The 23,133-nt window shown below is 38.1% G+C and overlaps 1 protein-coding gene across 3 annotated transcripts; it reads left to right on the top strand.

The window, feature by feature from the left end:
• Positions 1–627: 627 nt before the first annotated feature.
• LOC117413320 (eyes absent homolog 3-like) lies at positions 628–22,080 on the top strand. Of its 3 annotated transcripts, none has more exons than XM_058997582.1 (19): positions 628–839; positions 7,854–7,951; positions 9,251–9,300; positions 9,820–9,929; positions 10,448–10,516; positions 11,247–11,301; positions 11,814–11,959; positions 12,257–12,394; positions 12,953–13,020; positions 13,726–13,903; positions 14,167–14,303; positions 14,574–14,657; positions 15,220–15,309; positions 16,015–16,073; positions 17,034–17,194; positions 17,614–17,728; positions 17,896–18,017; positions 18,297–18,397; positions 18,701–22,080. In XM_058997582.1, the coding sequence occupies exons 2-19, from the start codon at positions 7,919–7,921 to the stop codon at positions 18,779–18,781; spliced, it is 1,797 nt and encodes a 598-aa protein (XP_058853565.1). In that variant the 5' UTR covers positions 628–839; positions 7,854–7,918; the 3' UTR covers positions 18,782–22,080. The 3 variants fall into 3 exon arrangements, with proteins under 3 accessions (XP_058853565.1, XP_058853566.1, XP_058853567.1); XM_058997583.1 differs by having other exon boundaries at positions 629–839; positions 14,170–14,303; XM_058997584.1 differs by lacking the exon at positions 628–839 and adding an exon at positions 8,528–8,570.
• The last annotated feature ends 1,053 nt before the right edge of the window (positions 22,081–23,133 follow it).

Raw genomic sequence — 23,133 nt, 5'->3', positions numbered from 1 at the left:
CTGAAAATGTACCATTGTGAAACCGGGCCCAGTTTACTTCTAGTCTACCTTGCTGAACAAAATACTTACCAATGGTAAAGAAGCAAACTTTACAGCATGTATGCCACACAGAGTACTGGGTGTAATCACATCATGTGTGAGAGCGGCATATATATATATATTTTTTTTAGGAATAATTGCTATTTTGTCACTGTTATAAATTGTCTGGACAACACGAGTGCTGCGATTGGCTGAAAAGGATTCCAACTATTTTCTCTTCTAGGTTCAGGTGAGACGGGGTTGAACTACGTGTTTGCGGGTGGAGACGCGCGACATTATAACGAGGGGCAGTAGGTGTTTGTCTAGCTATCGTGTAATTTACTTCTAAAATATTATAAATGTGAGAAAGGCATAATGTCCTCATTGGTCGAACAACAGGAAATCGACACGCTAGACATACACACACAAGGAAATCTGTTTTTTGGCACCCGTCCCACAATCCACTTTTTTTTTTAAACCTCACTTAAGTATCTTATTCAAGGTACATTGTTATTTTCCTATTAACACAACCTTCAACCCACTACAATTAAAAGCAATCTTTACAAAAAAAAAGATAAAACCGCGAAGGCATACAGAGCCTCTCGAAACTAGATTGCCCTCCACCATCAGCGCCATCTTCTGCCAAATAGTGATCTTTCGTTTCACTTGTATGAGCCAGGTGAGGGTGACGCGTGCGCACTGAGGCTTGGTGGCACTTCCTGCTAAATAGTGTTACTTGGCAACCAGTGGGTAAAAGCGACCAGGCTGCATATTGGGGTATGCGTTGTTGGGACTCAGAAGAAAATAAGTAAATCGTAATGGTAAGGTTATTTTGAAACTATTGCCATGCATTCTGCTTTAGCAGTCTTAAACGAGGATTTTGGTGTTGCAGCTTCACTTTCAATAAGAGAGATCAACTTTGAATTGTGATTTATTTTATTTTCTCTTTTTACGTTTTCTTTTGTTGTAACGTGTACCAATGTGAAAAAAAATACAGTATTGTGGCGTTTTTTGGCATACAGGGACTTTGCTGAAACAGGAAAAAGCGCAAAAAACCCCCCACAAAACAGTATCGACCCGTAACGTAAGCACGTTGTAGTTGTTTGTTATTGTTATCGGAGATGGGGGTAAAAAAAAAAAAATTGGGTGTAGGGCTTAGTCACGTCTGCTTGTTGGTCGTATGTGGATTTACCTTCTCAATCCAAGGTCTTGCAAGTTTTTTGTTAGTTTGGTTTTACTAACCACTGTACTGTACTAGTACCAATACAATGCACCATTGCACTGGGGCCCTTGTAAGCGTGCATCTTATCCCCGCTCATTTTGGTGTTTTGCACATATCTCTAGCTAGACGAACCGCATGCCCATTTCGTAAATGACATCCTTTTGCACCGGTTATTGAGCGCATTGTAATGTGGGTATAGTAAGACGGAAGGTCTATCCAACCACGTCTCTGCGTGCCATCTACAGAAACTGATTGTCCGATTAGGATGAACCCGCGTTAGCACAGGTTTTAAGAGTATCCGAATCTGGGAGGCACTTTGTTCGTCTCTGTCTGTTTGTCCGATTTCAGATATCTAAAGAAGAATCGATTTCATTGTTCTGAAAATGGTTCTGGACATACTGTAGCAGCACAAGCTGCTGAGATCATAATTTAGAGATTTATATGAAGAAATCTGTCTAGGTCAAACTTGTATTTTTCATGTGCACAAAGTGTATATAGGCCAGCTAGAGCCTACCCTTCATGTTACTGTGATAGCTCTAATTTTGAATTTACTGCCCTGGATTGGGGTGTGTGTCACTGGCATGCTTGTGTTTTCACCATACAGGGTGATCAACGCCCCATATCATTGATGTGGTTAAACTTACTTTCTAATCACACTCTACTTAAACAGTACATTACTATAAGTAAGATACATGCATCCTCCTAAGGTAAAATATACAGTATCATTCGTCAAAGGTCACAATACAGTATGGTGACAGTAGAATTATTCTGACACTTCTGCCAACAATGTGTTGTCAAAGCTGCTCTTTCTCACAGATTTTTCCCCAAAAAAATCTTTAACACATTTTAAAGTGACATTGGCTGTTTTTTGAGATTACTAGAAGAAAAATGGTCAATTCTTTGTATTTTATGAGGTCATAAAAATCTTTTTAGGCTGCAAGCCAAGTAAAAAGGATGGCGATGATAAGGCTTTGCTTTGGCCCACGGCAAGCTTGGAAAATGAAATTTCTGGAACACTCTAAATATCAATATTGATAGTTGACAGTATGCCCTTGGTTGAAGATAATCATTAGATTTATGTCTGCAGCTGTTTTCTGTATCCTTGTACTTAAAACTGGGCTTAGAAATGGATAGACAAACCGTTGGAGCAAACGCTGCTCAGCTTTAAAGTGCATTTGAAGCTGTGTGACTTGCAAACACTGCAGTTTGGAACACATTAGGAATCCACACTTTAAAGATATCAATTAGTTCAGTACACACACCTGTTTGCTGTCCTTGGCACTAGAAACATTGGGAAAGAGTTCATCTAGCATCTGCATACTGTATTTTCAGGAGCAGTCTTTTAAATAGCTGTCGACTCACTGCATTTGTGTTTTGGCATGCAAGTCAAGATTCTAGTTCTGTGTTTGATTGGGCGATCGCTGAAAACAGATCCATAGATTTGGGATATTCTAAACCATAAACTATAGTTTTAGGGCGTAATTACATTTAATGTTTTGCACGTAGCTTCTATAGGCCTCTGTAAGGTATAAATATGCCATTTCAGATGCATCCTCTTTGTCTGAATTGGCTTTTAACATCAAGACTTAAATTTCACAATACGTAATTTGACCAAAGTGGTTATAAATAACGTACAGCAGAGCTGGCCAACCTTTTTGTCTATAAGATCGATTTACTGTGAATTAAGAGAGCTGTACAGAAACATGTATGTACTAATATCACTGAAACAAAAAAGCTTGTAACCTAAAATACGTTTAGTTTCAGCTGGTAGTAGCAAAGCAATTGGAACTACACTTCACCTGGACATACTGTTTGTGAGCTCGTTAGCATGCTCAACAGTTGTGTTGCATTTTGACTGTACTTACCTGTACTTGCTACCAAAGGTGTGCATTCCTTTCCAACCCATGTGCCCTATTTGAACCATATCGTGGAGCTCAACAAGCCTATACTGTGTGGTTGAAGAGCCATGTGTAGGATAGCTGTGACCCATACTATCATACTGACAATGAAGTCATTGTACAGTAAGTGACTGGCAGGGCATGGCTGCCATTTGTCCTCCAGAGGGTGGTTGCTTGCTGACCTCCACTGTAGAGCTCCTGGGTATAAAGAGGCGGTTGGTTACTGATCAGAGGATGCTTCCTGACCTACAGTTCTACAGCTACAATATGGCCAGATGTTTTGCAGCAAGTCGAATGAAACCTGCTGAATAATATTACGTTAACATATTGAATTGCATACCTCTTTGTAGTTTTCCCATATACTTAACGAAAAACTGACCAAAATTTTTAAATGTGACATTTGGAAATCTAACATGAACTACTGTACTACTATTATGTCTTCTGATAGACTTTTTGCGATATCATTTTGTAGTTTCTTTGATTTATATTGTTACATAAAATATCTAAATTATGTTCGTATAGTTTTAAATATTTTTTATTGTCGCAATCCTAAAATTGTAGGTGATGCTAAACTTTTGGCCATAGCTGTAAACTGTTGTGGGGATTACTGCGGTGAGGGAACCATTTGACATTAAGTGGGGGAGAAAAACAGGGATAATATAAATCAGCACTCTATATGTTAAACACAACTTTGAATCTGGCTTACTGTGCCTTCAATTACATCTATTTCTGCTGCAGCTGTGGTTTATTGTAATATTCAATTACTGTACATACTACAAGTAGTTTTCACAATTCCTGCAAGCTTTTTATGCATTATACTATATGCCCGACATGCCAAAGTGAACAAACCAATAAATAATTAATGTCAAACTTTTAGTAAAAAAAATCTAATTATAGAATGAATCCTCCAAACATCAATCACTTAAGTTTGTTGACAGGTTTGCTTACCTGAACTCAGTTTCTTTTAGTATTTTCATAAGTAATTGTGATAAGGGTTAGTTCAGTATGTGGGGGTATCTAAATAAAAATCTCTTAAAGCTGCCATGAAACAAGCGTTGTAGTAAACATTTCAATTATCAGGCAGAAAATATGTTATTGTTTCAAAATTATTTTAAAAAGGCGTTTGTTTTTAAAAAGTGATTTAATAGAAGCCACCAGTCTTCAGTACAGAATTGGCAAAGTCTTGTGAGTCTCTGTTGGTTGAAATAATTGAGTTGAATTTGTCAAGATTAGTACGGTACCTAATCCAAGCCTGTTATTTATTTTTTTTTTTAATTACGATTACCCACTGTCAGAAACTTCACAGAGCATGTCAAGCACTGTACTCTCACTGATCTGATGGTTTCAGTTAATGCCGAGTTAGTGAGTGAGAGAGAGAGAAAGAACATATTTACCTACTTCATTGCTCTTTCTGCATGACTGGAGGGAGACCGGAGGTTACAGCTACGCCAGCGCCTTTCACGGAGTTACTCTGTCCGGCACATTTCTGATAAACACATTTGCTTAATTCTACAGTGTTGTACAGCATGTCCCAGAATTACTTTTGTCCAGTCGAACTGCTAGAAACTCAGTGACGTGCCACGCTTTCCATTTCAGTAGAACTGGATTAGAGTTTGTCTTCTCTGCAGCAACAGCACAATCCACCAGCTGTCTCACACGGAAACGCCGGCTTAGCTCCAGGGAGCTTGGGTTACCTGCAAGTCTCAGACCAAACACCTGTGTTTTATTAGTTCACACAAACAAACATTACATTTAAAAAGTCAGAAATCTACTAATTGCACTGTTCTGATGGTGTATGTGTAAGAACATTCAATACTGTACGTCCTGAAACATCAACTTATCCCAACACTTCTTTAACTGCCCATATCTCAAAGTGTTTGAGATGGCAAAATATAGCAGTCCCCTTCATTTACCTGTGCCCTAATAATATAGTTGCCATATTGTGGTCATGTGACTTTTTGGACAACAAATATTGCCTTCTTATTATTGCTGGGACGAACATGGGATTTTCATATAATAATTGACTATTCGCATTATATTTGCAAAACATTATCAAAGCTATTATATCTAACACTGTATTAGAGTTGAAAAATATCCAGTAAGTTAAGAATAGGTAATGAAGGCCTTTTTATTCCCCCCCAAGTGAATTAACTGCAAAGAAGAGGATGTCATACAGTAGTAAAAACAGTACATAAAGTAGACAACACATTTGTATAATTTTACTCAGTCGTGTCTTTGCAAAAAACAAAGTGGGCATAGACAGTTTCCATAAAATATTACCTTTTAACTTGAATTAACACTTCAAATAAAATAAATGTTTTATTGCATTCCACATAACAAAAACTAGGATCGCAGCATAAAAGAAAAACAAAACGTTGATCACTATGAGAGACATTTATTTTGCAAGTTTGGCCAGTGTTGGGAAACGTGAGGCGTTTTTGCGAGTGATGTATCTGATCTGTATCATGTGGGAGACAGACGCGGACTCTGCTTGACCTGATTCCCAAATCTGAGGAAGCCCCGGCACTTGCGTTGTGAAACGGGTTTCTCTTTTCTATCAATTGTGCCATTTCTGGCGGACATGGTTTTTCAGATATTTGTCACTGCTTTATGTCATGATTCACATGGTCAGGTTTGATCGTGGGTATTGCATTGCTCATTTTCTGGAGGCAATTTGAAGTAGTCATTTCATATTTGCAGGGTTATATAAACTGTGTCCTAAAATATGTTGATCATGTGACTTTTTCTAGTTTCATGTGACTTATTTAGTTCATATTAATGAATGTACTCTATCCATCTCTGTTCCTCTTGTTAAGAATATATCTTGTTGTGACGAGTACCTTCGTAGATTTCTCTTTCCCTGTCTCCCTCGTGGTCTGTGTGTTTTCCAGTGTGGGCGTTTTCAGATATTCAAGAACAGCCTTGAATATCTGAAAGAGAACCTCTGATATCGTGGGATAGCCAAAAAAATAAACCAGTGCTGTGACTGGAAACTGGTCAGCAAAACAGGGAAACTTTAAATTAATAACATTAATTATTCATTTAAAGTGTCCCTGTTTTGCTGACCAGTTTATTTTTCACAGTGACTGCTGGAAGCACGGCAAAATAATCATACTCTGTAACAATTCACACTGCATCAAATAACTTGAGGAACATCGAAATGAAGTGCCAAGCATGAAACGGAAATATTACTAGCATGGGGTCTCTGTAACCTGAACAGAGATGTCTGTTACCTGGTCCTTATGTTATTTAAGTGCAGTTTCCAATTGATCTCAATTTCCAATCAAAATGAAGTATATCTGAAATGGATGATTAAAAAAAAATAAAAAAAAACAGGTAGTTTGTACATCACTAAAATGCAGAATTAGAGGTCATTAGTGTTTGTTTTATTTTTGTAAGACCTCAAATGTAACGAAAACCATTTGCCATTGCCCCTATTTGTTTAAAGCACAAAAACATCCTGTTCAGAACTCACATTTCTGTAAGTGAACTTGACTTTGTGTTTTGTTTGTTTATTAAATGGCCCTAATAAATGTTATTGCAGATTTGTATTAGTTTTACTATAAAGGTGCAGAACAGAGACTATACTTATTTTAAAGGTCAATCCAAAATGAGCTTTTGGATGACAGTGCAACAATGGGAGACTGGGGCAGTACTTTAGTACTAATGTGAAGTGAAATTAGGTGCAATGCTCGTCACATTTAGCAGGAAACAGAAAAATGTAAATACATATAAGCAACCGGATAAACAAATTCTAGCATGATAATATTTGTTTATCCGGTTGCTTCGGTGTACGGTCTCTGTTCTGCGCCTTTATTTCCAATTTGTTTAATTGGGACAGCCACTTATTCAGGATCTTTTTACTTCTCGTGTTAAAGCAGCGGTGACTGTAATGAGTGGAATATGTAAGCAGTAAGGCCCGACAGCGAGGGCGGTATTGGGCAATAGCGGAAAGCCCGAGGGTGTAATAAGGTTCGACATCGCAGGCAGAGGGCCTTATAGCCCTTGGAAGGTCTGGTATTTCGCAGTACCACTCACCCTGGAGGGTCTTATTGTACTTACAAAATGGGGAATTGTTACGATAAAAGGACAAAAACAAGTTTTGTTGTTTTAAATTAGGTCGCTCAAGGATATCTGTCCACTTGAAAAAGCACTTATGCTTGTACTTTTTATTTCCTGGTCGTCTACTGAAAGTTTAATGTACCCCCCACCCCCTTCCAAGGCTACTAGCCAATGAGATGCCAGGAAATAGAGCCAATTTTCTAAGGGTTGTTAGAATTCCAGTCTGGCTTACCTGTATATGACCCTTCCTAATTTTATGCCACTTACATAAATGCTCTATATAAAAAATTTAAAAAAAGCAGGTTAGATCCTATCACCTTGTCGTATTGACAAGACAGCTTGAACTTGATCACTTGAATGCAGCTCTAGTAATCCTTCAGTAGGTACAGATAGTATACATAAAATCTCAGTTAACAGTGATGGCCTCATTAACTACATTTGGTTATATAAGGGGCATATTGATCCACAGGTCATACACGTGTACATGTGTTGGGTCTATTTCTGATCTTATTCAGCTGAATACTTTGTGTGAAAAACGTGTCATGTGTAAACCCTGTGCATGTGCCTTGTGTGCTTCATTGTTCAACTTGTACCTCCCCCACTTTAACAAATAGTATAAAAAGGACTGCAAAATGTTTGCTTTCTTTAAACAGGGTTTTGGGGAGTAGAAATCCCCTGTAGAATCAGCTGAAAAGACTCCTGATATTCCCAGACCGTGATGGACGAAGCCCTAGAATTGACAGAGCTTCCGGTAAGTGCAGGAAAAAATATAATCCATCAGAAACATTTATAATCGGGTGGGGGGGGGGTAGTGTGCTTTAGAAAAGAATGTTCATTTTAATGAGAACAAAAAGGCAGCATTCCATGTGAAAGCAATAGTTTTAATGTAATTGTCTCAGCCTATGCAAACACTAGGTGCAATTGTTTAGATCATCATTTGTGAAACCTGAACGGTTCTTCAGTGGTTTATTCAGATTGCTGTAAAACAGCAGTTTTAATTTGCTTTTGATTTGAAGTCTAGCCCTTCCTGACTGTACCCAAACGACACTCTTCAACTCTTCATTATAGTTACACAAAGGCACCTATTCTTTGAATGCATGATGTGAGCCTTTGATCAATTTTGCACCCTTTGTGTGTTGTTAATAATGTTTCATCATTATTTTATAACCTGCAGTAAATCAGAAAGTGCGTTTTATGTGTCGCAAGTGCACCTACAGCATTAGCAAGTTTCACAATTATTGCTATAGCACTTAATTGCAAGTTCCAAAAGCAGAAATCTGTATTGATGAGTTAATGAGCATATATCATTGTTGGTTTTCTTTTGAAGCTTGTTATGAACAAAAGTACGTCCTATTAATAGCTACCAAGAAGTAAGTATGTTATCAAGGATACTTGTCATTTTACTGTTTGACATATCTGCTTTAATAAACTGACATTTAAAAAAAGGAAGTCATGCACTTTTATCCGATAATCAATTATTCGATTTATAAACTGCTAGAATATTCAATTACAAAAATAATCATTTGGCACAGCCCTACATATTTTAAAATGCAAAAGTCTGGTAATCTGGTTTGCTTTTCTAACAGCTGGATAGGTATATACTTTAATGGAGACAGTAAATCACCAATGTTTCACTCAGGTCTTTCTCGTTGTCTTCCAGTTTTTTAATCATTGGGGGGGTGTATTTACTGTATATTTCAGCCAGGTCACCCAGAGCATCTTTGACTGGGTTTTTCACTTCACGTAGATCTAAATTACTTTTTAAAATGTATATTGCAAAACAGTGGAACTTTTAGTTGTATAAAGACTTATTTTGTATAAATTGTAACATTTATTTTATTAAGCTTTTTCTGCTCAAATGTAAAAACCCAATTGAAAATAAATATGACATCTAAAAAATGTTATAAAGGGGACTTATTTCTGTGCAAACGAGCCAGTAATGGATTGGTAATGCATTTAGTCTTAGAATACTAGTTTTACCTTACTTGTTACTCCTTTAAACTAAACAGACACAAGATTGTTTTTCACAACCAGGGTTTTTATTTTACAGGCAAAGAAAGCTCGACACGAGTTGCTGGATTCTGAAGAGCTTTCACCAAGGTTTCTCATTTGAATATCCTAGTGACTTAATACCTATTAAAAAATAGGACTAGTTTGTAATGGCATAGACTAGTAAAATGCATGTGCAACTAAAGACCACCTTGAGGGTGTTTAAGCAGCACCTTGTTTTGTCATTATTGCTATCAGAAATGATTTGATTTCAGATTTTTATTTTTAGTTTTTTCAAGTTTGTTTTTGGTGTAAAATTTTAGTTTTCTTCCTAATTTTTCTGTCCTGCTTTCAATAGATTCCCTTATAAAAGTTCACCATATTAAAAGTGTAATAAAGCATAGGTAAACATTGTAAAGAATAAGCAAGGTGTGATAAAACCTAGTAATAAACATGGTAAACCAGGGTGAGTTAATGAAGATGCAATGTAAATCAATGGGAAAGTCATGGTAAAACTGCAAAAATACTGTGGTAAACAAAATTAATTCTCTCTTCTTTCTTTCTTTCTTTCTTGCTTGCTTTGCCCTCTCATTATTATTTATCTGTGAACCGCGACTCTTCCTCTCGTAGGACAGAGGGGATGCCAGATACTCGCAGCCAGGTGGGTGGCGTGGAATCTGCTGCTCACAAACCTGAACCTGCTAGCTTCCTGGACTCCAGCATGACCCTTCTCAATGAAGGCAAGTCAGGGCGATAATCTGGGTATAATTAGCAGCATGCAGCAATGCAGCATCACGTCAGCTTGGTTAATGCAGATTTTTCTTGCAGTGCTGAAACAAGTGTTTAAGCAAATACGTTTAAGCAATTGTTTAATATGTTTAAGCAATTTTTTTCAGCAAGTACTGTGTGGTAATTTGATTAGATGCGTATCTTAAATTATCCTTATGCAATGACTGGCCAAAGAAGTATTGCATTGTTTGAGTGGAAGCAGATGTGTCTTGTCACATGTGGAAGCTTTCTGTGATGAGAGCCACTGTAGCAAGTCGATTTCCTTCTTGCTGTGCCTTTAGTTGTCATAAAAGTAATAACCATCTGATTTCATACTTTATTTCTGTTTACCTCCAGCACTCAGCTGCTTTTTTCCTGACCTAAAACACATCAGCTGCAACCTGCAGTAGATAAATATTTTGCATAGGTTGTTTCATGATGTTTGGAGCCTTGCATATCCAAAACTATCAGGCTGTTGTTTTGTTTGCAGTTAAAAGAGAAGAGCCTGATCCAGTGAGTCAATCTGGGAGAGACTCGGCAGACCCATACACAGAGGCGGGTATGTTTTCAATGCTTTTGTTTCATTCATTTTTTCAAGAAAGCAATGTTCTTTCTGCACCCATTATTAAAAAAAAAAAAGCTGGTCATTCTCAATATTAATTAATACAAAAAGCTTACTGTTTAGTTTGTTGGAAAGGTGTGGTAACTATTCATCTTCCAATGCTTGAATGACATTGACCAGAGCTTGTCATTTTTTTCCTTAACCCATTAAGTGCCATTGTTCTGATTTGAGGAGAGGCTACTTAGGAATTTTTGGAACATTTTTAACTGGCATCTACCTGTTTTTTTAATTCTCTTCATACTGTTATGATAACTTAATTTTGTTAACTGCAAAGTTAAATCGAAATGTATCTTAATTCTGCAAATATAGCCCTTCAGATGCTTACGACACCTCAATCTGAAATAAGAAACTGAAGCCCGAAAATTATTAATTTTTGGTGTTTTCCTCCCCACAGTGATGATAAAGCTCCAGTCAGTATGTGTTGAGCTTCATAGCCAGTGTGAAATTTCACTGGTCTGATTACAAGTGAGACATGCCGGACCTCGGAATAGGAAGCCAAAACGGAGGATTTAATTTTTTTTCGTTTAAAGAAATACTGATTTAGAATGTATCGCATGACATAAATGCAGCTTGTGTTCTAATTGTTTTCAGTGAAAAATGTATTTGGTACTTAATGGGTTAAACTATTCTGTGACGCATAACTGTGTTTGTCTTTAAACCTGCACAGGCTTTAACACAAAGACATCGCATGAATATACCTCACAACTGTACCAGACAAGCAAGTACGTTTTCTATCATGTTTACAAAGAGGTTGTTTATGTAGGGCAGTGCTTACCACGTATGTATATTTTTGAATAGGAATGAACTCCCAGAGCACCATAGTGTCCTAAGCCAGCACATTCTTTTCAAGCGTACTGTATACTGTACTTCTTGGTAGCTAAATGCTTCTTGTCCACAAGGACAAACACTTTTTAGTGCACATGTTCCAACCGCAGAAGGATGTGATCAGATGCCTGGAGTAGCTATCTCCTCTATAACTGCAAAGCACTCAGTTGTAAAATATGTACTAAAACAAAAGTTAACTTCTGAATGTTTTCAATGAAGAAATAAGTTTTGGTTCACATTCTTATAACACAGGGTTTGATGTACATATCTATAACTACACTTAACTTCTGCAGCACCTGAGTCCCCACTTCTATATTGCACCTCCCCCAGGACCTGACTGTATACTACGTGTAGCCGCAGTCTCTCTCTGGCAAGGGGATGATTGTTTTTATTGACTGTTCATTTTCAGGTCATACACGCACATCCTTTCCCCATCTGTAGCAGCACCGGCCATCACAACGTACTCTGGACAGCCTCAGTACCCCGCCTCCTCTCAATCTACCACTTACAATGCCTACCCGCAAGCTAGCCAGAACTACGGCCTACCTCCGTTCGGTAAGAGCTGTTTACAGAGTCAGGGCCATCTCCGATCTGACCTTCAGAAACAACACTGGCGTGCTAACTGAGGTGTACTTTCTCAGTACCATCCATTAACTTACCGCAGCTAAGTGAACACTAACAAAGTGTCATTTCTTAACATGGCTCTTAATGTGTTTTTTTGTTTTTTATATATGTGAAATCGGAAGACGAGTATATTTCAGGGTCTTTTTAAAATATGTTGAGAGACAGTGTTGCATATTTATGCCACGCCAGCTGGATTTGTTTGTTTATGTTTGAATGTTGCTGTTCTAGGTGCCATGTGGCCAGGTATCAAGTCTGAGAGCGGCTTGTCTGAGGCTCCGTCTGTTGCACAGCCTGGTTTCCTCAGTTTCAGCACAGCGTTTACCTCAACCCAGCCTGCTCAAGCACACTATTCATATCCTGCCCAAGGTAATCATTAAGAATCCCAGCTTCGTATTTTCAACTCCTCTGAGTCAACTTAACTACATAGGAGGCCGTGTGGTCCAGTGGTTAAGGAAAAGGGCTTGTAACCAGGAGGTTCCCCGGTTCAAATCCCGGCTCACTCACTGACTCACTGTGTGACCTTGAGCAAGTCACTTAACCTCCTTGTGTTCCGTATTTCGGTTGAGACGTTGTTGTAAGTGACTCCGCAACTGATGCATAGTTCACACACCCTAGTCTCTGTAAGTCGCCTTGGATAAAGGCATCTGCTAAAAAAAATAATCAAATAATGCGTCATGTTGACTTGTGACCTTAGATGACTGACATGTTGTGGTCATGTGACTTTGTTGTAATGTGTGGTATACAATTGTATTCAATTAATATTTGTATTAAGTTTGGTGTTGTCCACTTAAAATAGAAATTTTGTGTTAATTTCACCTTCTTTCAATCAACCAGCTGCTTGCCCCAATAACTTATTTAACCTAGTATGGTACCAGATGCCCTAAAAAGCCAAGTTTTAAAAGACCATGTATTTTTTGTTTGCAGGTACCAGTTTCACAAGCGTTTATTCCAGTATCCCTGCTGGTACAGCAACAGCGACTGTGGGACAACAGGTTCGGTTTTCTAGATTTTATTCTCATATGGCATCTTGCTGTGTACATTTTCAGTTTGCTCATTTCTAAAGAAGGCTATACATTTAAGTAACTATATTGCTGTTGTTTGTGACGTGCTTATGCATTGTCCCTGTTCTGTGAACTGTAACGTATACTCTTCTGAGCAAGAAAACCCCTTGATGTATACACCTTTACAGGTAGCGTTCATTTAGCTCCAGTCCAAACTTTGTAGTTAGAGCTACTCTTAAATGCAAATGAATCAACAACTCCTGGAAGTAAAGTAAAACCAGTTGAGTACAGCCTCTGATGAGCCCATGTTGGAGAGTATACCAGTGTCAATCTCTTTGTGTTAGTATTGCAGTCATTTTATTGCCACATTGAGCAGATGAATTATAATAAGTTAACGTATACCATTGACCCTGTCTCGTCTGTTCTTCTGCGTACTTCTGGTGGCAAGATGATTGCGTATTGTAAACTGAGCTCTGCTGTCATCTAATGTTCATTTACAGATTAAGTTTTCCTGTTACTGTAAGGAGAGGAGTCATAACAAAAATATGTTGCAAGGGTTGAAATAAACCATTAGGAATTGATTGATTGTGTGTTTTTTTCTTTTTTTTTTGTACAATACTGTTTTCTTTTGAGATTCTGTTCCATGTGATGATTTTCATATGGTTTTTCTTATATACCTCATTCTTTCTTTTTTAGGAATACCCTAATTACACCACCCTGGGCACAAACCAGTTCCCCCAGTATTACGCAGCTCCAAGCTTTGTGCCAGGCGGTGTTGCAGACAGCAGTGCTGTCAGCGGTCTTGTCAATACTGTAGCCTACCAGAGTGTGAAGGCAGAGATTCCTGCTCCTGCTGGGCAGCCTCCAGCAACAGGTATTGGGTTCATCATTGTCTTTGTTTTCTGTTTTTCAGATGGTTAACTTTGCCTCAATGGCTCTTTTGAATGTAGTTTTTCAGACTCGTTGAAATTTAAACAGGTTATTGTTGTCATGGCAGTCAAAGGTGTTTACATCCAGGCAAATATTTTCCTTCTCTATTTCAAACTATATATGTTTAAATGCTAAATCCTTTTATAATCTAATAATCTATCTTATATAACAAACAGAGGGGGAGAGGTAATTTTTTTTGTTTTCCAGCAGACTCCTCAGCAGGGTCGCCTCTGTCTGCGGCTGGCAGAGACCCAGAGGAGACGGGCCACCGGAACAGCAGCGGGAAATCAAAAGGGAAAGGAAAGAGATCGGATGCATCCCAAACAGCCGAGAGCGACCTGGAGGTAAGCACTGAGGAACTCCTGTTCAATTGCTCAGCGTCAGTGGGAAGTGCCGTTAGCTGTCTCTTTTCTCAGATCTTTAACAGCATAAGGAAGTTGCATTTCCCCATCTGGACAGAGCATTTGAGTTCACTGTTTGATTGGCTTGGCTGTCCTATATGTTTGTACAGTTAAAAAAAAAAAAAAAAAAAAAAAGAAAAAAACACTTTTTTGGTTTCTCTTGTGCTGTTTCAACTAAACCGAGTCTATAAGCAGGCTTGTTTTATTTTCCAGAGAGTGTTTCTGTGGGATCTGGATGAAACTATTATTGTTTTCCATTCACTGCTCACCGGTTCCTTTGCACAAAAGTTTGGAAAGGTGGGTACTGCAAATCCGTGTTAAACATTTGAGTGTTGTAGAGTCCCCAGACTTTACGCTTCGCTGCTTGTGTTTCTGCTACTGCGCAGCAATACAGTTAAATAGTTAAATTGATGCCATGGCATTTTCATCCTTAACCCTGAATCACAAACCCAAGAAAAACAAAGAAAATATGTCTACTTTAAGTAGAAGTAGCTTCATGCTTTACCTATCCCATTACCTTTACATGAGGCTTGTAATCCTTCAGAGTGGTTCTAATTACAATTACTTACATTTTGTTTGATTTCTCTGTTGAGGTACTTTGAGTTCAGGCCATGCACTTCAGCTCTAGTTGCCTGCCATAGACAAATGCAATGTAGGCTAGATCCGCCATCTTGTACACAGCAGTGCATATATCCATGACAAGCAACTAGAACTGAAGAAAAAAAAAATTAGAAACACTCAGAGTGGTTGAAATGTCATCAAGGTAAGGGAGCAGTAAAAGCACAAAACAGTTAGAAAATGAAATGAGACGCTACTACTCTTCAGCTGACTGGGTAAGTGTGTTTCTGTTTTTGACCAGGACCCAGCCACAGCTCTTACACTCGGTCTGCAGATGGAGGAGCTGATCTTTGAGGTGGCAGACACACATTTATTCTTCAATGACCTGGAGGTATCCATTCCTGGTAGACAGACGATGCTTTAAAACAGATGCTCTAACACCGTTCTCCTTCCAAGTACAGTAAAAGATAACTACAGTGCGGGGTCTCAGAGTGGTAAAAGCACAGCCCTGTGGTGTGCAGGGCGAGTCCTGTAGCGCAGGTTCACAGCCTGGCTGGTATCTCAGAGGGAGTTGTTATACTGCATTGTAGTGGCTTTATTAATGTTGGGTATTATACATTGACAATTTCAGTACAGTACTGCAGTACTATACAAAGAAAATCTGCAACTGACTTCCTGTCCTGCTAAGCATTGAATTCACTATTCTAGAGCCATAATCAAATGTGCATTGATTGGTTACCATCGGTACCGTTCAGCTGGTAGCAGCATGTGTAAATGATACATGCTAGAGGTCCATCGGTTAATAGAGGGGATTGTATCTTACAGCATCAGATATGGCAGGTCCTACTGTATATTTAAAGTATGTTTATTAATTGGATAGCCCTTAACAATAAGTGTCACTTTATGTGAATAAGGGTTGAAATTAGGCATTTTTATAAGAGGTCATATTTAAGATAGTATGCAATTGCATTTGGATTCCTGGCATTTATTGTTTTTTTGAATGCCGTAACTTCCTGATACAGAAGAGAAGGAAAGAATTGTCAATCAGTCATGATGGGTCTGCATCTTCATTATGTTTCTCTTGTTATACCTTTAGGAGTGTGATCAGGTTCATGTGGAGGATGTTGCCTCTGATGACAATGGTCAGGATCTAAGGTAGTATAATTGTTTTTGGTATGACACTATAGGTTCATTTTCACTACTCAAAATCTAGTTCTGGAAACAGTTCTCAGTTTATGCTCTGTTCTGATATTCCACTTTCAACTAAATGGAATAAAAATAGATTATTTCAAAACTAAATTAATAGCCAACGATGTGATGCCTTGTATCTGAGTTTTCTTATTTGTTATGGAAAAGTGTTTTGATGGTTAACTTGGTATAGGTATGACATTTCAGAATTATTTAAACTATTATTTAGATTCAGTTTATATTGTTTTCTGTTTCACTCCTCACATCCCAACCTTTTTTAAAACTCAGAAGTTTAAAGCACCCTGCTGTGGCCTAAATATGAGGTCTCAGTATTTCATGCACACCAGAGAACCATTAACGTGTCCCCTGTAACACAAGACAGATCAGTTATCTTAGTTAATATGTCATAGCTATACTAAATTGCTTTTTCAGTACTTTAGTCTCTCGTTAATCCCAACCCTGCTAGTCTGAACTGAACTACAATCCAAACCGTGCTATTGTAATGAAATGAATGCCGATATCGACTGTACAGCTGTGGCCAAAAGTTTTGCATCACCTAGAAGTTTAGGACCGAGACGTCACGTAATCAAAGAAACTACTAAAACGATATTGTAAAAGTCTTGCCGAAAGCCGTAATAGTAGTACAGTATTTCATGTTGGATTTTGAAATGTCACATTTTTCAATTTGTCAGTTTTTCATTAAGTATATGGAAAACTACAAAGCGGTATGTAATGCAGTATGTTAACATAACATTATTCAGCAGATTTTAGTTCATTCTATAGGTTGATGCAAAATGTGTGACCATACCTATAGACACAACACTTCAATATTGTAATTCTGTGAGCGTGTTAAAGTGCTTTGAAACTGTATAATCGTTAAGATCTTGACAATGGGACTAACTGTGGTCTGTTCTGCTTTCTTTAAAGCAACTATAATTTCACTACGGATGGCTTTAGCAGTTCTGGCAGTGGCGCGGGCCCCTGCTCGGGAGCTGGCGTGCAGGGAGGGGCGGAGTGGATGAGGAAGCTGGCTTTCCGATACCGCCGCCTGAAGCAGATCTACAACACCTACAAAGGCAACATTGGGGGTAAGCCCCTCATTATGTACCCTCCATAGACTTGCATGTGCTCAGCTGCAATAGTGGGGTTTTCCTCAACAACTATTGCATGATTTGAATGTTGGCAAACTTGAGTTGATTTAAAAAAAAAAAAGAAAAAGATATACCTCTTTAGTGTCCGATTTCTGTCAATTAAACCGTGAGGGGATTCAGGCTGTTCCTCATTATGTGTCACACTTCTATATATTTGTACATGTGCACAGGTCAGGGGATCTGCTTTTTCATGATACTTTATAGCCTTTGTGGGGGCTGACTGTTATATAAATACCTATTGTATAACTAACTGTTAAATAAGCCGTGCACGTGGCAGGGTTTACAAATCTATACAGGTGTGCCTTTTATTACACAATACTCCCGAGTTTAATTATATATTTTTCTTATTTTCACAGGACTCCTCAGTCCGATGAAAGGGGATTTACTGGGTCGGCTTCAAGGGGATGTTGAAGCTGTGACCGACTCTTGGTTAGGGACTGCATTAAAATCTTTGCTACTGATTCAGTCCAGGTATCCATTCTGTGTTTGGTAACTCACAAGCTGCGATTGTAACACTTAATCTCCGAGTTCATGGTTCCTTTTCATCTTGCATGGATGCTCGGTTCCTCGGTTTTATTATTACATTTTATTATGAATTATACCAGAAACCTGGTGAAATGTTTTTTTCCCCCTTTTAGAGGGAAGTGTGTAAATGTTTTGGTCACAACAACCCAGCTGGTGCCTGCCTTGGCCAAGGTGCTCCTGTACGGACTTGGAGAAGTGTTCCCCATCGAAAACATTTACAGCGCCACAAAAATAGGTAACAGACTTTACATCTACAACACTGCTGCAATGTCCTTGGCCCTTAGTGAAGCTAGTAATAACGAACATTCTGTTAAAAAAATGTATCTTTATTTAAATGTGTGTGTACAGGTGTCACATTTTTTGGTAACCAGTATATAGTTATCTCCACACACTGCTATCTTGTGACAGGCTTGAAATAAATTGTTATGCCACTTATCTGTGCTTTTTTTAAGTGCCGTAGCCTTCATTTGATGTATCCGGTACCCCTTTATTTTTAACTGGCGTTTCATTGCAGGGAAGGAGAGCTGCTTTGAGCGAATTGTGTCTCGCTTTGGGAAGAAGGTGACCTATGTGGTGATCGGAGACGGCCGTGATGAGGAGTTTGCAGCTAAACAGGTATTTCCTCCTCTGTTTTCAACAAAACTTTATTTTAAACTCAATTGTCTATTTCGATGCCTTACAAGGGAAATGGGGACGGGATTCTTCTGCAAACTGCACATTGTACAGTTTTGTGAAAATAATCCATTAAACTTTATTCTCAATAAATGGGAATTTGTTTTTAAATAATTTTCAAACATCAACTTTAGCAGTTTTACTGGACATCGCAATAATCCTTTGAAAAAGTAATATACATTTAAAAATACCATTTATTTAAATATAAGAAACCTATGCATCACTCTTTTTTGTTTTTTGTTTTAGCACAACATGCCCTTTTGGAGGATATCGAATCACAGTGATCTCCTATCACTATACCAGGCTCTGGAGCTGGACTTTTTATAAGGAGAGAAAGGCGGGGTCCGGAACCGAGGTATAACTAGAGGACTGTAGGTCTGGACTCCTATAGAGGACTGTAAGTCTGGACTCTTAGACTGTAAAAGGACTGTCAAACCTGATCCACAGAACAAGGACTATTGGCCAGGATTCACACACTGTCTCTAAGGAAAGCTAATCCTGTGCTGATCTGGTTGAATAGACTGAATCCTGAGGTATGCAATTGTCACGCTCACAGAGTGCTGGCTCTGAGAATTACAGCTGTAAAGTGTGCAGTCTGGTCCTAACACGGGACACAGCTGTATGAGTTACAGGCTGGGTCCAGGGACCAGTGATCCTGGTGGCGCACATACATTCATTTGTACAAAAGGGAATGCAGATTCACACTCCTAGCTGGTCCAACCTATGGACCCAATCCAATACTTGACATACTCACCCAAAGCATTGCCATCATGTCATAGATGGTGACTCATGAAGCATTGTTTCTCATGTCATAGATGGTGACTCTCTAACTGCCTGTTCTACACATGCAAACAATACTATACATGCTATTTGGAGTGGACAGTTCGGACATCAGGCTTGTAGGGTTTTAGTATAGACTAACATTCAGATCTTATCCAAAGGGAATGTTCTGGTCCATCTTAATTACCTTATTTTTTTTTTGTTTAATTACAGTATAGTTGTATCTAATCATGTAAGATAGGAGTGGCCTCATTTAACTGTTACATTTATAAAACAGATGTGCTCAAAGTTAGATGCAGGTGTTGAAATATTTCTTTTGCATATGGATTTTGAGCCATTGGGGGTTTAATCACATTAAACTATCATCAATTCGTTTTAGTTCAGTTTTGTCAAAATGAAGCTTGTAGTATTTCTTGGAATGACTCAAACTGCTATGCGACGGGAGTCTTATTTCCATCCCCAATGAGCGATACAGGCAGGACATCCTGCTGGGTACCTCACTGTTTCTGCTCTTTATTGCATTTACTTTTTTTTTTTTTTTTTACCTTTCAATATCTGTTACTAAAAAAGATGAACGTGAACATTGGCAATAGACCTTTTTTTGTATGGATTTTCTAATTCAACTTAAGCACAGGTCCAAGCCGTGTTCCTCAATTTCCAGTCTGTGTTTTAGACCAGGTGTTATACAGTTTCAGTAATTTGCAGTGAACACAGTCCTTGTAATTTTTCCTGTGTCTGGTTTATATGAAAATGTAGAGTTCAGTTTGCAGGTGAATTTGAGGAATACTGTTAATCAACGGTTCCTTACCACAGCTGGTCATTTTGAGCAGTTTTCATCTTGCTCAGATTACCAGCTTTTTAAATGAAGGTTGTTATACTTGGTAAAATCTAAGACATTTAGCAAAAAACAAAAAAACTTTCTGTGTTAACATAGCAACGTTGTGGCTGCCACCGAGTAAGTAGACCAGCTATAACAATACCCCCATGACTCAAGCTGCCAACCAGAACGTCCTTATCCACATGGTCAACTGTTACCACTGAGTTTGTCGTTTACTCCCAGCAAATTCATGCTCTGGCCTGACTTTTAAACAGTGTACATATTGTAACAGTCCATGCCTTTTGAATACATCTATTTTGAAATAAGAAATATTATAAAAAACTGTATAGGGTTGAAGCATAAACTTGTACTAGGCCTGAAATGTGTTACTCCTGTCCTAACCGGGACAAACAGGAACAGGGTCTGCAGCCTCCCACACTTCCTGGCTAGATTATTTACCACTACTGTATGTTTTGATGCAAACCTCTCTTCCAGGAAATGGGCTGAGATCTCCCAAACTCATTTTAATCAAGTCAGGGATCCATTTTTTGAGGCCATTATAACCCACAATACTGCCTGGCTGCCCACAAACAGTTACTGCGCTATCTTTGCAAACTCGGAATGCCTTGGAATGGTATGTAAGATCACAGTGAGTTCAGACACAGTCCTGAATGTGTGTTTGAGGATCTGACGGCTACGTATAAAAGCTTCTCATTAACACTTTATGAGAGTCCCGTCTATAGGATCGGCACATTTTATTTTGTTAGGGTTTTTTTTTTTTTTTTTACTTGCAAAGTCAGTAATGGGACAGTATCTCAGACCTTGCCGTGGTCACTATAGGATTGTTGACCTTTTGAATAGTTGTGTATTAGTTGTCAAATGTGAAAAAATTGAGCCTGAGCAAATTGCATTTTCTTACAGCAGCTTGACATAAAGAATGTGTATACAACATGTTTTGTTTGTGTGTCTGTATATATATTTATATAGTGCCTTTTAACCTATGGTAACAATAAATCCTATAAATGGAAACTAAAAATGGGACAGGTTCTTTAGTTTGGTGGCGTGGTTGCGTTATTTAGTTTAGTTCAGTTTAAGTTGACTTTCGGTAAACCACACAGACTTTAAAGCTGTAGTAACATCAGTTTAATAGTGAGACTGAAAGAATACAGAGCACTGAAATGACGCCAGGTTTTTTAGTTTTATTGTCAGAAAAGCCCTGGTTTCAAAAGTTTTCATTTAAAGTTTAAAAAAAAAAAAATGGAATAAGTTGAATGCCTGCTGTATGCATGCAGTTTGGACGTTAACTGGAGAACTTTCCAAAATCCATGCCAGGCAAAATTGCATCATGTTACTATGGTACTTTTTAATGTATATTTTACTATGTTTGTTTTTTTCTACTTTTGTTACAATACCTTTTAAATTCAGAGACACAATATACATTAGTCTCTTAATGCTGGCAAAGACAATCAGGTGTTTTCCTGTAGGTAGGTAAATACCATAGAGTTTGAGCATGTGGGCGATTAACAGGGGAAATTCTTCTTTGTTGCTTGTGTCCAATACATGCATAGCATCACAATACAAGGTAAAAGGCTATTAAGTGAATGTTGTTAAGTAATTATCTGTAACATTTTGTTATCACTGTCTAGCTAAAAAGTGAATTAAACTGTGTCCATCTAAGTTCTCTGATTTGCTTGTTTCTCTGTCAAAAGGATTAGTGTCTCAGTGATCTGCATGCTATAGACAATCATATAGAAAAGGATTAGTGTCTCCGTGATCTGCATGCTATAGACAATCATATAGAAAAGGCTGTTCCCCCTTATTTAGGGACATGCACATTTAAAGATGAACAATAACAGTAAAGCATTGCATAGCCGTCACAGCGCCCCTTTTTAGATGTACTGTCCTCTGTCAAAAGGGAATGGCCACATAACTTTTTTTGAGTGCTTTCTTTACAAAGACCCTGTACAGGCAAAAATACAGTTTTGTGACCAATTCTTAAAAATAAATAAAATGATGTTTTATACCAAGGCATTAAAACCACCTTGAGGAAAATGGGTGTGTGTATTGTTTGACACCTGTCTTTTTAAACTTTAACTTGTTTAAAGTACATCTTGGGGCTATACTGGCAAGGTTGTATTGTGTAGAGACAGATATCAAGACAAAAGTATATATATATTTTTTTTATTGTTCCTGTTGTCAATCGCCTACCCTGTATCAATGTGTGTGTCTTGTGTGTGTGTTTTTTTTATATAGTTTTCTCAAGCAAATAAAATAACATTAGGTCTTGATCATTGCACACTGAAAGGAAATGATAACTTCCATTGCAGTGTTTGTATTCCTTAGGTACAGTACTTTGTGTTGCTAACTGTCCTCTCTTTCCAGATTCTAACCGTCCTAGAACTTGAGTGCATATGCTCCCTCTAGTGTCCTACATGTTTGAAGACTTGATCATCAAGCAATTGTAAATGGAGTAATAGAAAGGTTGACTAATATTCCAGCTGTCTGCCATCTTTAATGTATGCTGAATGTTAAGCTAATTTCCCTCCAGTGTGCAACCTGTATTTGAACCTCGTTTAGTTTGAGAGAGCTTTAACACTTCACTCTGGATACCAGCATGAATACCTTATTGACACTAAAGATTTATTTTTGGAAACCTCACTGCTGCACAGTACTGTACATTCTCTAATATACATTGTGTCTTCTAGACAATGAATATGGCCTTAACATATTAAGAATATAACACTGCACACATTTGCAGCAGTTCATTCTCAGAACTGGGAATTAACACATTGAAGGAAGGCAGGTAACATTGATTCAAAAGACAACGCACCATTCTGCTGCACACAATTATAAAAATACACAGTTTCTCCTGTGCATCAATCCTGTGGCTTTGTGTCTTACATTTTTAGCACATGTGTTTATTTCCCTCCCATGGTCTACCAATATACAACTAAATCAAACAAAACATAATGGTAAGCTGTAATACATTTTGATGAATAGGATTCACCTTGAACCGATAAATAATGACACACTCAATGGCCTCCAAGTGGATCATTATTATTGGTTATAAAAGTAGAATGTA

This window comes from Acipenser ruthenus, chromosome 23, assembly GCF_902713425.1.
Source record: "Acipenser ruthenus chromosome 23, fAciRut3.2 maternal haplotype, whole genome shotgun sequence".
Classification (NCBI taxonomy): domain Eukaryota; kingdom Metazoa; phylum Chordata; class Actinopteri; order Acipenseriformes; family Acipenseridae; genus Acipenser; species Acipenser ruthenus.
The sequence above is the reverse complement of the archived record's forward strand: the minus strand, read 5'-3'. Positions and strand labels throughout refer to the sequence as shown.